Source organism: Rhinoderma darwinii, chromosome 6, assembly GCF_050947455.1.
Source record: "Rhinoderma darwinii isolate aRhiDar2 chromosome 6, aRhiDar2.hap1, whole genome shotgun sequence".
NCBI lineage: Eukaryota > Metazoa > Chordata > Amphibia > Anura > Rhinodermatidae > Rhinoderma > Rhinoderma darwinii.
The window spans coordinates 74,255,382-74,268,532 of NC_134692.1; the positions used below are offsets into that span (position 1 = coordinate 74,255,382).

General features: G+C 43.6%; 1 protein-coding gene across 1 annotated transcript in view; it reads right to left on the reverse strand.

Annotated features, from left to right (window-relative positions):
- The window catches only part of DNAJB11 (DnaJ heat shock protein family (Hsp40) member B11), a 68,329-nt gene that overhangs the window by 22,926 nt on the left and 32,252 nt on the right, over positions 1-13,151 (reverse strand). Inside the window, exons 5-6 of the mRNA XM_075829948.1 lie at positions 12,517-12,659; positions 10,880-10,962 (exon numbers count right to left, since the gene is read on the reverse strand). Coding sequence (XP_075686063.1) covers positions 10,880-10,962; positions 12,517-12,659 — 226 coding nt within the window. The remainder of the gene's footprint in view (positions 1-10,879; positions 10,963-12,516; positions 12,660-13,151) is intronic.

The following is a 13,151-nucleotide window of genomic DNA, read 5'->3' on the forward strand; positions in this document are numbered from 1 at the left end:
CCGCAGAATACAGTGCCAGCATAGTGGGGGACATATGCGTAAAATTTCCGAGCCTAAATTCCCGCTATGGAAAGTGTGAAGAATTGCTGTGTTTTTCATAGGGGACGTCTCCATCTCCCAACATTGAGAAAAATGCAGCAATTTACGCACCATTTTCTGTCGCAAACACCGCAGGAAATGGTGCGTTTTTGCCACAGCGGAAAGCCTTTCACTTTCAAATGGAATTGCTGCAGAAATTATCTGCAGCAATTCTGTTGTGTGTGGACAAGCCCTAAATCCGCAGCACAAGTGCTTCTCCACACGTATTGGAATTGCTGCAGAAAATGGAGCAGATTTTGCTGCGTTTTTCTCAATATTGGGGGATGGTGACATCTCATAAAAACGCAGCAATTCAGTCCACTTTCCGCAGCAGGAATGGACATGCTGCAGTACGAAACATACGCACCGCAGGTAAACCTCGTCAGAAATTTTACGCCGCGTGTGGATAGGATTTGATAAGTATCACCCACTTTGCTGCTACTCTATTCTGCGTATTTTCCATCCGCAACTCCGGATGGAAAATACGCAGCAATTCTGTTAAGTGTGGACAAGCCCTAATGCAGTAGCAGCAGAGTGTGTGAGATTTGAACAAATCTCATCCACACGATGAGCGGAAAAAAGGTCAGAAATTTACCTGCGGTCCGTTTTTTTAAGCATGTCAATCGTATTTGCATAAACGCTGCTTAATGGTTTCGGGTTTTCCCCATTTAACTCAATGGGAGGTAAAACCCGCAACAAATAGCAGATGTGTTTTATTTGAGGCAGAAATTCAGCGATTCCGATGCAAAAAAAAAAAAAAACGCAACTCAGAAAAAATGTACATTTTATACGCCAATCGCAGGCTGCAGCGGTCACATGGAATGAATCATCCTAGGGCCGCAGGATGTAGGAGGGAAGTGTCGCCATGGTAAGTATCCATTTTTTCTGCTGTTTTCCGCAGCGGCCATTCCTGGCCGAAAAACTGCACCACAATTTGCTGCGGTTTTTCAGCCGGAATTCCCTGCAGTGCACAGGGCGTATACGCTGTATGCTTTTACACAACATATCCGTCCTGTGGGATGACACCCGTACAGTATATACATATAGTAGCCGCTGTCTTACAACGTTACAGCTGCAAGCCACGTCACCATGCTGCATTCCCAAGAGTCAGCGCAGTTTTCAAATGATTGTTAATGTCCATGCAGTTTTTTGAAAACCATAATCATTTGAAAACCGCACCGACTTTTGGTAAAACTGCATGTGCTAGGTGTTGTACTGGACGATGGTTGTTGTTGTTACGGTCTGATTGTTTGCATTAAAGGCTGTGTACCCCTTTGAAGTGGATTTTTTTTTTTTATAATAGGTCAGTCTGTGTTTTGTGCAACTTTAGAATTCATTTTTATTAAAAATTCTTTTTACTTTTTGAGATACAGCTGCTCTGTATCCTGTATATCTTATGCTAAATCCGGAACGCGTCAGGTGCGTGGGACTGACAGGTTCAGTGACAGCGTGTCCTGTGTGTCTGACACGCAGGTTCCACCTAGAATAGATCATATCTAAGTTACTTAAATATGATAGATTACAGGTGGATATAGTCGACTACTCTATTGAATCTGCCCAAAAAAACCGAAACCTTGCGAAACGGAGACAAACGGAAACCATTAGTAATGGAAGCGTTACCATTGAAATAAATGGTAATAGTAACAGAAAGCTATGGTTTGTTTGGTTTCTGTTCGTGGGTTCCCCTGACGGAAAGGTCTGACGGAACCCATGAACGGAAGCCCCGACGCAGGTCTGAATGAAACCTATTACTGTATGATCTGTACAGATGAAGGGTACTATTTTTTGGGGTATAAGCAACCCCCAGTATATCATTACCATTGTTCAGGTCATACTGGAAGCTGCTAACCTGACTTTGCAAATGATCTCTCTACTGAAATGAGTTTGCACTGAGCTTGGTCCTGGTGCTGTATATATGTATGTGCTTGGTTCTGGTGTTTTATATATGTACTGAGCTTGGTTCTGGTGTAGAGCAGATGGCATTGTTGCAATTCATTGTATGTTTAATCAGAACCGGTCTGGTAGTTTTAACCCCTTGAACCACCACCATGTGGTAATACATGACCTGACAATATTTCCAAACATTCCCCTGTATGTTTCAGATGCAGCAAAAGCTTTTAAATCAACTTTTAAAATAGTGCACACTATATAAAGGGTCATGGGTTGGTGCCGCAATCCTGTAGAGTCACACTGTCCTAACTGCAAACCCACCTTTCCATGCTTGGTTGACATCTCCCTGGCTGTTCTACATCACTACCAGTCTCCTCCAACTCTCTACGATGCATCAATGCCTTGTACTCCATGAACACGCACCGTTCAGCGAGTTGTACTCTGCACCACGCATGCCAGGGGAGTACAAGGCAAAGGAGAAGGCTGGTAGTAATGTAGAACAGTCAGGGGGATACCATTTAAATTTTTGCCTCAGGCAGCAGAAAAGCTAGAATTGGTGCACCACCCCCTCATGCACTAATTGTACCGGCCTTACAATGACGCTGATTGGCAGGGCAGAAAGCCTTGCTCCGCCAATCAGCGCCTTTCAACGATGCTAGCGGCGCGATGACATCGCACCGCTTCGTTGTTGAAAGGCGCTGATTGACGGGCCAATTCATTCTGCCCTGCCAATCAGCACCGTCGTTCAGCCCCAGCAGACCTGCTCAGAAAAGAGCAGGCCTGCCTTGACATAGGAGGACGTGGGAACGGAATCGAGGCGAGTATGAAAAGTTGTGTTTTTTTTGGTCTTTTTTTCCACTTAAAAGTGTGAGCGGAATTATCTACGAGGGGGGTAGCTATATGTGGGGCACTATATACAGGGGAGCTATGTGTGGACCACAATGTACAGGAGAGGCTATATGTGAGGCACTATCTACAGGGGGGCCATATGTGGGGCACCATCTACAGGGGGGGGGGCATATGTGGGGCACTATATGCAAAAAATACTCTAGAAAAACGAGCATGTACATTATGCTTGTGGAAAAGCAGTGGATTCGTTGGCGTTGGGGCTATCAAGAACTATTCCTCTTTTCATTTACACCTGTTTTAATAATTCTCCCCATGTCTTGTATAGATGAAAGGTGGTCCCATGTACTCCAGCCCAACACTGGCGGCTGCGTATGACCTGCGGTGCGCCTGTGTGCTTAAAAATACCAGGGCTGATTTTGAGTCCCAGTCCGGCCCTGAAATAGTGCACAATATTCCATGTGTGGTCTTACAAGTGATTAATATAGAGGTAAAAATATAGTCTTGTCTATCTATGCCTCTTTTGGTCAATCCCATGATGGGATTTGAAACTGCTGCCTGGCACTGGTTGAAAGGTTAGTGTCCATTTAACATTTATCAAACAATTTATGCTAATCTAACAGTATATATACACACACACACACACACACACACTTTGCAATTTACTGACTATTAAAATGTTGTTTTATTCATGCAAATTTAGTGTTGAGTTACTGCCAATAGGCGTCTCCCTTCCACCTCCTGTTGTCAAACAAAATCCATCTCTAGTTACAGAGCTGAATTGACAGACTGCAGAAAGCAGGGCGGGGGGAGGTGTCTCTTCACTGCCTGCCTATACAAGTCAGTGGGGAGCAAACTTAGGGAGAGAAAGACACCACCCATTAAAAAAACTCAAAACTATGGAAAGGACTTTTCAGAGGGGTCTGGCTACCATACACTATGCCACCCCACACCATAATCTCGGGAGTAGGACCGTTGTGATGTTCCCTTCTGAAGGCATCTTCATGGCTTTGCGCACATGGTCTCCAGACGAATCTCCGGCTGTCATTGTATCAGACACAAAAGCGGGTCTCATCGCTGAAGAGGATAGACCTCTATTCCAGCCTCCATTGCCGTTTTGCAGTGCACCATGATAGCTTTTGAAAGTGGTGGCATGTGGTCAATGGAACACCTGTAGCTGGACATCTGGCTCGTAGCCCAAAGTCATGCAAACACCTTCTGATGGTTTGTATCGACACTGGTTGCCACCCTAGGCTTGGGATGTGACGTCTAATTTCACTTGCAATACAAAATGGATCACTACACGCAATTCTTCCAATCAGATGATCTGTCTGTGCAGAGGTTCGCCTGTGTGCACCACTTGTTGTCATTCCCATTCGTTGTTGTTCTCCCAACCTTCGGGACATGCAACATTAAATAGTGCTGACATCTCGGCCTAGGCGCTTAGTATCTGTCGGAGTGATAAATCAAGGTATCTTGATGAATTCTGTCCCTCTCAGTTTGTGACGAGTGGCGATAACAGGCACATTGACGAACTGGAGGCATCATACAATCATCCCACACGACTTGATCCGATATTTTTAAAGGCTTCATGTAGTTAAATAAAAACTTTGCTTTCAATCTGGCTTTTATCTTTTATGCCCTTCCCACAGGTCACAGATTGGAGCTAGGTGCTTGAAAAGTTTATCATTTGCATATCTTAGCGACACCTGCTTGCGCTTCTTGGTGTTGCAATTTACACACACACACACACTTTAAGTTTACTGTCCACCAATATCCCAAAGTCTTTTTCTGTGGCAGTTTTACTATTTAATGCATAACCGTAGCATTTATTTCCTCAGCCCATATGTATAACCTTACATTTATCCACATAAAACTTAATTTGCCATTTCTCTGCCCAAACTTCTAGCTTTCCCAAATCCCTCTGTAATATTATCCTCCTCTGTGTGGATTACTTAATAGAACTTCATATTATCTGCAAATACTGAAATGCTGCATTCTTAAAGGGAACCCGTCACCAGCATTTCACCTATTAAACCAGGAATACCTGGAGGAAGTCTGTGAAAATTAATTTCTATATAAATTGTCTTCTTAGTCGGCTCTGTAGCTTTAGTATTTAGTTTTTTTTGTGTTCCCACACCGTATGCTAATAAGCAGCAGTCATATCCTCGTTTGAAGAGAGACAAATCTTCATTCCTCAAGTCTTTCCGAGTTTACCCCACCACCTTACTTTTGATTGACAGCTCCTCGCCTTCCCCCCAGCACACAAAACCCACGCTTGTGCATTGATGTCCTCTTCTGGGGTGTGCGCACAAAGGGACACCGAATTATTACAATAAAAGGCGCAAAATGTTTGCAGATCGTTATTTACAGTTGGAGGAGGAGTTTAGGAAAGGGGATAACGGCAATGAACTTTTGATAGCAGCGGCCAGTGAGGGCTAAATAAAGTTCAATAGGCGAAATGCTGGTGACCGGTTCCCTTTAACCCCTTAATGCTCAGCGGCGTAATAATCCGTCGTGCTAAGTGTATCGTCAGCGCTCAGCGACGGACTATTACGTCGCGGGAGTAACGGCCATTTCGGCCGCCCTCCCGACACATGCAGGAGCTGTGACAGCTGCTGTCTCATACAGCAGCTGCCGCAGCTCCTACAGCGAAGACCGATCGCTGTGTCCCCGCTGATTAACCCCTTAAAATCCTTGTTCAATAGCGATCACGGCTTTTTAGGGGTTAAGCTACAATCGCCAGCCTGCTACACGATAGCGGCTGGCGATGGTGACTATGGCAACCGGACACCAAACAATGGCGTGAGGCTATGCCATCGACGGAAGCCTAGTGGGTCCTGACGAAGTCAGGACCCGCTATGCTTGCTGTCAGTGAGCAGCTGACAGCTCTAATACACTGCACTACGCATGTAGTGCAGTGTATTAGAATAGCGATCAGGGCCTCCTGCCCTCAAGTCCCCTAGTGGGACGAAGTAGTAAAGTAAAAAAAAAAGGTGTAAAAAAAAAAGTTTTAAAAGTAATAAAAGTCAAAATCCCCCTTTTTCCCTTATCAGTCATTTATGATTAATAAAAATATATAAACAAATAAACTATACATAATTGGTATCGCCGCGTCCGTAACGGCCTAAACGACAAAATTATTTCATTATTTATCACGCGCAGTGAACGCCGTAAAAGAAAATAATAAACCGTACCAGAATCACAATTGTTTGGTCACTTCACCTCCCAAAAAATGGAATAAAGATCAAAAAGTCGCATGTACCTAAAAATGGTACTGATCGAAACTACAGTTCGTTACGCAAAAAATAAGTCCTCGCACAGCTTTATTGATGGAAAAATAAAAAAAAACGTTATGGCTCTTAGAATAAGGTAACACAAAAAGTTAATGATTTTTTACAAAAAGTATTTTATTGTGCAAACGCCATATGACATTAAAAAAAAACGATAAACATCTGGTATAGCCGTAATCGTATCGCCCCGCAGAATAAAGTGAATATGTAATTTATAGCGCACGGTGAACGCTGTAAAGAAAATAGAATAAAAAAACAATAGTAGTTTTTTTAGTCACCGCGCCACTTAAAAATAGAATAAAGACTGACCAAAAAGTCGCATGAACCCCAAGAAAACTGCAATGAATTCCTCAAGGGGGTCTAGTTTCCAAAGTGGGGTCACTTTTGGGGGTTTTCCACTGTTTTGGCACCACAAGACCTCTTCAAACCGGACATGGTGCCTAATAAAAATCCACTGGGTGCTCCTTTGCTTCGGAGGCCGGTGCTTCAGTCCATTACCGCACTAGGGCCACATGGTGGGTTATTTCTCAAAACTACAGAATCTGGGCAATAAGTATTGAGTTGCGTTTCTCTGGTAAAACCTTTTGTGTTATAAAAAAAATAAAATGGTATAAAGAGGATTTTCTGACAAAAAAAATTATGTAAATTTCACCTCTACTTTGCTATAAATTCCCGTGAAACACCTAAAGTGTTCATAAACTTTCTAAATGCTGTTGTGAATACTTTGATGGGTCTAGTTTCTAAAATGGGGTGTTTCATAGGGGTTTCTAATATATAGGCTCCTCAAAGCAACTTCAGAACTGAACTGGAACCTAAAAAAAATATATAAATTAGGCAATACTTCGCTTCTTACATTGTACCTATAATGAGCCGTGCCCACAACGAGTTTTGACCGTTTGTATAAACGGAGACCCCTATTAGACTGTTTCAGTGCCCGGTTTTCCCAAGCATACACCCCCGAGAATTGCATTTCAATTGATAAGTCCTTGGTAAATTTTAAAGGGAGGCTTCAATCCCGCCAGTACCTGCCGGGTAAGAGGGCAAGGTATGGCGTGAAGATGTATAAGCTGTGGGAGAGTGCATCAGGATATATGAAGGGAAGGACAGCAGTATTCAGCCACCAGAATGCCCCCCCTCCCCCCCTTACTGGGAGTTCATGCAAAAATTGTGTGGGATTTGGTGCACCCACTGCTGGACCAGGGTTACCACTTCTACCTGGATAATTTTTATACCAGCGTCCCACACTTCAACTGCCTCGCTTCCAGTCCTGCGGCACTGCTAGAAGAAATCTGAGAGGCCTCCCTAAAACTCTGCTTGGGCAAACAAGGGGTGAGAGCAGGGCACATTCTAGCAGCAACATAGTGTGTCAAGTACAAGACAACAGAGATGTCACACCAGTACCCATGTACCTGTATGAGGTACCAGTACAGAGACCCCCAAACCAGACTGCATCCTCGACTACAATAGGTACATGGGAGGGGTGGACTTGTCAGATCAATTCCTGAAGCCCTACAGCGCCATGCGGTGTGGTATAAGAAGCTGGCCGTGCACATCATACAGATGTCATTGTACAACGAGTACGTGCTACGTCGATGTACAGGCCAGAGGGGAACTTTCCTGGAATTTCAAGAGGTGATTATCAAGAACCTAATCTTTAGGGACCAGGAAGGGGGGGGGGGGCACCCAGTACTTCTGGAAGCGGGGCCACACACATCGTACCAGGGCAACACTTTCCAGGAGAAGTTCCCCAAACTTGCAAGAAGGGAAAAAGTCAAGAGGTGCAAAGTCTGCTATAAGAGGGGGATAAGGGAGGACACAATATATCAATGTGATGCGTGTCCCGAAAAACCAGAGCTCTGTATGAAATGGTTTTAAAATTTATCATACATCCCTTGTTGGTTTATAATTTACCCCAATTTTACTTACCCTGATGCACTCAGCACAGCTTATCCCCCTCATCTTTCCCTTCTGAGCCCTGCTGTGTGCCCAAGCAGCTGATAACAGCCACATTGAGGGTATTGCCATACCCGTGAGAACCAACATTACAGTTTATGGGGTGTATGTCTTGGTCAAAATGCTCACTACACCTCTAGATGAATGCTCAAGGGTGTCGTTTTTAAAACGGGGTCACTTCTTGCGGGTTTAAACTGTACTGGTACCTCAGGGGCTTCTGCATACATGACCGCACCAGAAAATCCCCAGTATGCCAAATGGTGGTCCTTTCCTTCTGAGCCCTCCCATGGGCCCAAACAGCAGTTTCTCACCACAAAAGGGGTATTGCGGCACTCAGAATAAATTGCGCAACAGAATGGGGTATTTGATTTCTTGTGAAAATAAGAAATTTTCAGTCAAAACTACATATTATTGAGAAAAATTAATTTTGTTTTAATTCCCAGCCCAATTCAAATAAGTTCTGTGAAAAAACTATGGGGTCAAAATGGTCACAACACCCATAAATGAATTCCTTGAGGGGTGTAGTTTCCAAAATGGGGTCACTTCTGGTGGGTTTCCATTGCTTTGATACCTCTGGGGTTCTGCAAATGCGACATGGCACCCGAAAACCAATCCAGCAAAATCTGGACTCCAACAAACACATGGCGCTCTTTTCCTTCTGAGCCCTCCCATGGGCCCAAACGGCAGTTTATCACCACAAATGGGGTATTGCCGCACTAAGGACAAATTGGGCAACAAAATGGGGTATTTTGTTCCCTGTGAAAATAAGAAAGTTTGATCATAAATGACATCTTATTGGAAAAAATGTCATTTTTTTAATTTCACATCCCAATTCAAATTTGTGCTGTGAAAAAACTGTGCGGTCAAAATGGTAACAACCATAAACGAATTCCTTGAGGGGTGCAGTTTCCAAAATGGGGTCACTATTGGGGGATTCCTACTGTTTTGGCACCTCAACACCTCTTCAAACCTGGCATGCTGCCTAAAATATATTCTAATAAAAAAAGAGGCCTCAAAATGCACTAGGTGCTGCTTTGCTTCTAGGGCTTGTGTTTTATTCCACGGGCGCACTAGAGCCACATGTGGGACATTTCTAAAAACTGCAGAATCTGGACAATACATATTTAGTACTGTTTCTCTGGTAAAAGCTTCTGTGTTACAGAATTTTTTTTTTATAAAATTGAAATTCAGCAAGAAAAATGAAATTTGCAAACTTCTCCTCCACTTTGCTTTAATTCCTGTGAAATGCCTGAAGGGTTAAAAAAACTTTCTAAATGCAGTTTTGAATACTTTGAGGGGTCTAGTTTTTAAAATGGGGTGTTTTATCAGGGTTTCTAATACATAGGCCCCTCAAAGCCACTTCAGAACTCAAGAGGTACCTTAAAAAAAAGGCTTTTGAAATTCTTAAAAAATAAGAGAAATTGCTGTTAATATTCTGTAATGTCCAAGAAAAATAAAAGAATGTTCAAAAAACGATGCCAATCTAAAGTAGACTTATGGGAAATGTGAACTAGTAACTATTTTGGGTGGTATAACCGTCTGTTTTACAAGCAGATGCATTTAAATTCTGAAAAAAGCTATTTTTTCAAAATTTTCTCTAAATTTTGCAATTTTTCACCAATAAACACTGAATATATCGACCAAATTTTACCACGAACATGAAGCCCAATGTGTCACGAGAAAACAATCTGAGAATCGCTTGGGTAGGTTTAAGCATTCCGACGTTATTACCACAAAGTGAAATATGTCAGATTTGAAAAATGGGCTCTGAGCCTTAAAGAGGCTCTGTCACCAGATTTTGCAACCCCTATCCCCTATTGCAGCAGATCGGCGCTGCAATGTACATAAGAGTAACGTGGTTTTTTTTTTTCAAAAACGAGCATTTTTGGCCAAGTTATGACCATTTTTATATTTATGCAAATGAGGCTTTCTTAAGTACAACTGGGCGTGTTTAAAGTTATGTACGAGTGGGCGTGTATTGTGTGTGTAACATCTGGGCGTTTTACTTCTTTTACTAGCTGGGCATTGTGAATAGAAGTGTATGATGCTGACGAATCAGCATCATCCACTTCTCTTCGTTAACACCCAGCTTCTGGCAGTGCACAGGTAAGTCGATGTAGCCTCTGTCGCCTGGTGCCGATGTGTCCTCACTCGTCCGACACGATGCAGGACGTGACGTCACAGCGTGATCTCTCGAGAACACGCTGTGTGTCTGTGCACTGCCAGAAGCTGGGTGTTAACGAAGAGAAGTGGATGATGCGACACAAAATAAAATTTTATTTTTTACACTAGGGTTTTTAACTTGTAAAAGTAGTATAAAAAATAAATAAATATATATATGTATATATATATGGTATCGCCGAAATCGTATTGCCCCACAGAATAAAGTTAACATGTTGTTTTAATTGCACAGTGAATTCCGTATAAACGACGTGCAAAAAACAGAGGAGTCACTCTTTTTTCATTTTCTACCTCACAAATAATTTTTTCCCCGTTTCCTAGTACATTATTTGGCACAATAAATGGTGCTACGAAAAACTACAACTCGTCCCGCAAAAATCAAGCCCTCATAGGACTATATTGATGAAAAAAAATAAATAAGTTATGGCTTTTGGAGGGTGGGGAGGAAAAAACTAAAATGAAAAATCTGAAAAAGGGCTGCGGCGGGAAGGGGTTAAAGGATAAATTTAAAAAAAATAAATGTTATGGTCACTATTACCTAGAGGTAATCACCAACTTGTACTTTTGATATCCCGGCCAATATATTGGTTAAAATTAGGTCTAGAGGTGCCATTCCATACACAAAACAATATGCTCACCTTCTCCGATGAATGGGTACTCCATACCATCTCTAACTCCGGGTTCAATTTCAACTTCTAAGGTTCGTTCCTCATTTACAAGTCTAAAAGTGAGAAAAATAAATAAACCACAAATAATTGAATTGGAAAACCCCCAGAAAACGGACATCATGATGCGTCAACATCGGTATAAAAGAAAACCTGCACCTTTTGTTAGTATAAGGGCAGATTCAGACGAACGTTGCAGTTTTGCGCGCGCAAACGCGGCGTTTTGCGCGCGCAAAAACCATTTGACAGCTGCGTGTGTCATCCGTGTATGATGCGCGGCTGCATGATTTTCACGCAGCCGCCATCATAGAGATGAGGCTAGTCGACGCCCGTCACTGTCCAAGGTGCTGAAAGAGCTAACTGATCGGCAGTAACTCTTTCAGCACCCTCGACAGTGAATGGCGAACACAATATCGAGAAACCTGTTAAAAAAAAAAAAAAAAGAAAAATATCGTACTTACCGAGAACTTCCCGGCCGTTGCCTTGGTGACGCGTCCTTGGTGACACGCCTCTCTTGACATCGGGCCCCACCTCCCTGGATGACGCGGCAGTCCATGTGACCGCTGCAGCCTGTGCTTGGCCTGTGATTGGCTGGAGCTGTCACTTGGACTGAATTGTCATCCCGGGAGGTCAGACTGGAGGAAGAAGCCGGGAGTTATCGGTAAGTCAGAACTTCGTTTTTTTTTACAGGTTCATGTTTATTGGGATCGGTAGTCACTGTCCATGGTGCTGAAACAGTTTAACTCTTTCAGCACCCTGGACAGTGACTATCTCCTGACGTCGCGTACCGGAATTTTTTTTGCCGAGTTCGGCCGAACCCGGTGAAGTTCGGTTCGATTGTCCGGGTTCGCTCATCTCAAAGACACTCCATTTGGATGTTTGGAAACAGAAAAGCACGTGGTGCTTTTCTGTTTACATTCATACTTTTGACAGGTGGTGCGCTGTTTGTCGGTTCGCACGGAAGTGCTTCCGTGCGACCTGCGTGGTTATCACGCACCCATTGACTTCAATGGGTGCGTGATGCACGAAATACGCGGAGATATTGAACATGTCTCGCTTTTTGCGCAGCTGACAAACGCTGCGCAAAAAGCACGGTCTGTACTGCCCCATAGACTTGTATTGGTCTGTGCGTGGCGCGTGAAAACCACGCGGCCCGCACGGACCGAATACACGTTCGTGTGAATCCCCCCTTAAACATGGGCCGAGAGGAAGTGTACTGCATATAAATTATAAGCATATGTGGCATTAATTTGCACAAGTAAGCATAAGGCGCCATGCACACGAACGTGCTTTTGCGGCCGCAATTCCCCCGAAAATCCACGGGAGAATTGCGGCCCCATTCATTTCTATGGGGCCATGCACACGACCGCAGTTTTTACAGTCCGTACATGGCCCGGGAGCCCGCACCGTAGAAAGAACGGACCTGTCTTATTACGGCCGTCTTCTGCGGTCCGGGCTCATTGAAAACAATGGCCGCGGCCATGTGCATGTCCCGTGATTTGCGGGTGGCTCGCGGCTGACAGTCCGCAGCCGGCCGACCCGAAAATCACGGCCGTGCACATGGCTATGGTCGCGTGCAAGAGGCCTAACTCTGTACTTTACATACGTACTTGACATTGGGGCATTCATCACAAACAACTTCCTGTGTCATTTGAAAACGTCCTGGCCCCAGCTGTGTCGTCCTCATTTCTTGCCGACAGTTACATTTTCTCTTGCCTGGAGCTTGACGTGCTACAGGCTTATTTCTTACCACCTAGGGAATAGGAAAAAAAAAAAGTCAAACAAATTACAATAAAAGTAACTGTAAACTAAATGACCCATTTATTAGCAAGCCAAACTATGGTCTGCAAGGCTACAGTCTAACAGGATTAGGGGGAGGGGGGGGGGGCAAATCAATACTTTCTGTACGGATTTAAAAAAAAATCACTTTCTTGTTGAAACCATTGGGGGACACAGCACCGTGAGTATAGGCTCTTGCCACTAGGGCCCGGACATTGGGTTGGAAATAGTCTTGGCTCCGCCCAGGCATGCCATACACTTCCCACAAACTCTAGCATAATCACTTTGTAAAGAAGCTGTAGAAGAAGACAACACAACCACAGTCCCTGGAGCAAAAAAAAAATAATAATTAAAAAATACATTATGAACAATCTAGGTCCCGAGCTTGGAAAATATAAAAAGGAGGGTGGGATCATTGTCCCCAAATGAATTCAACGAAAAGGGATTTTACGGTCAGTACAAGAAT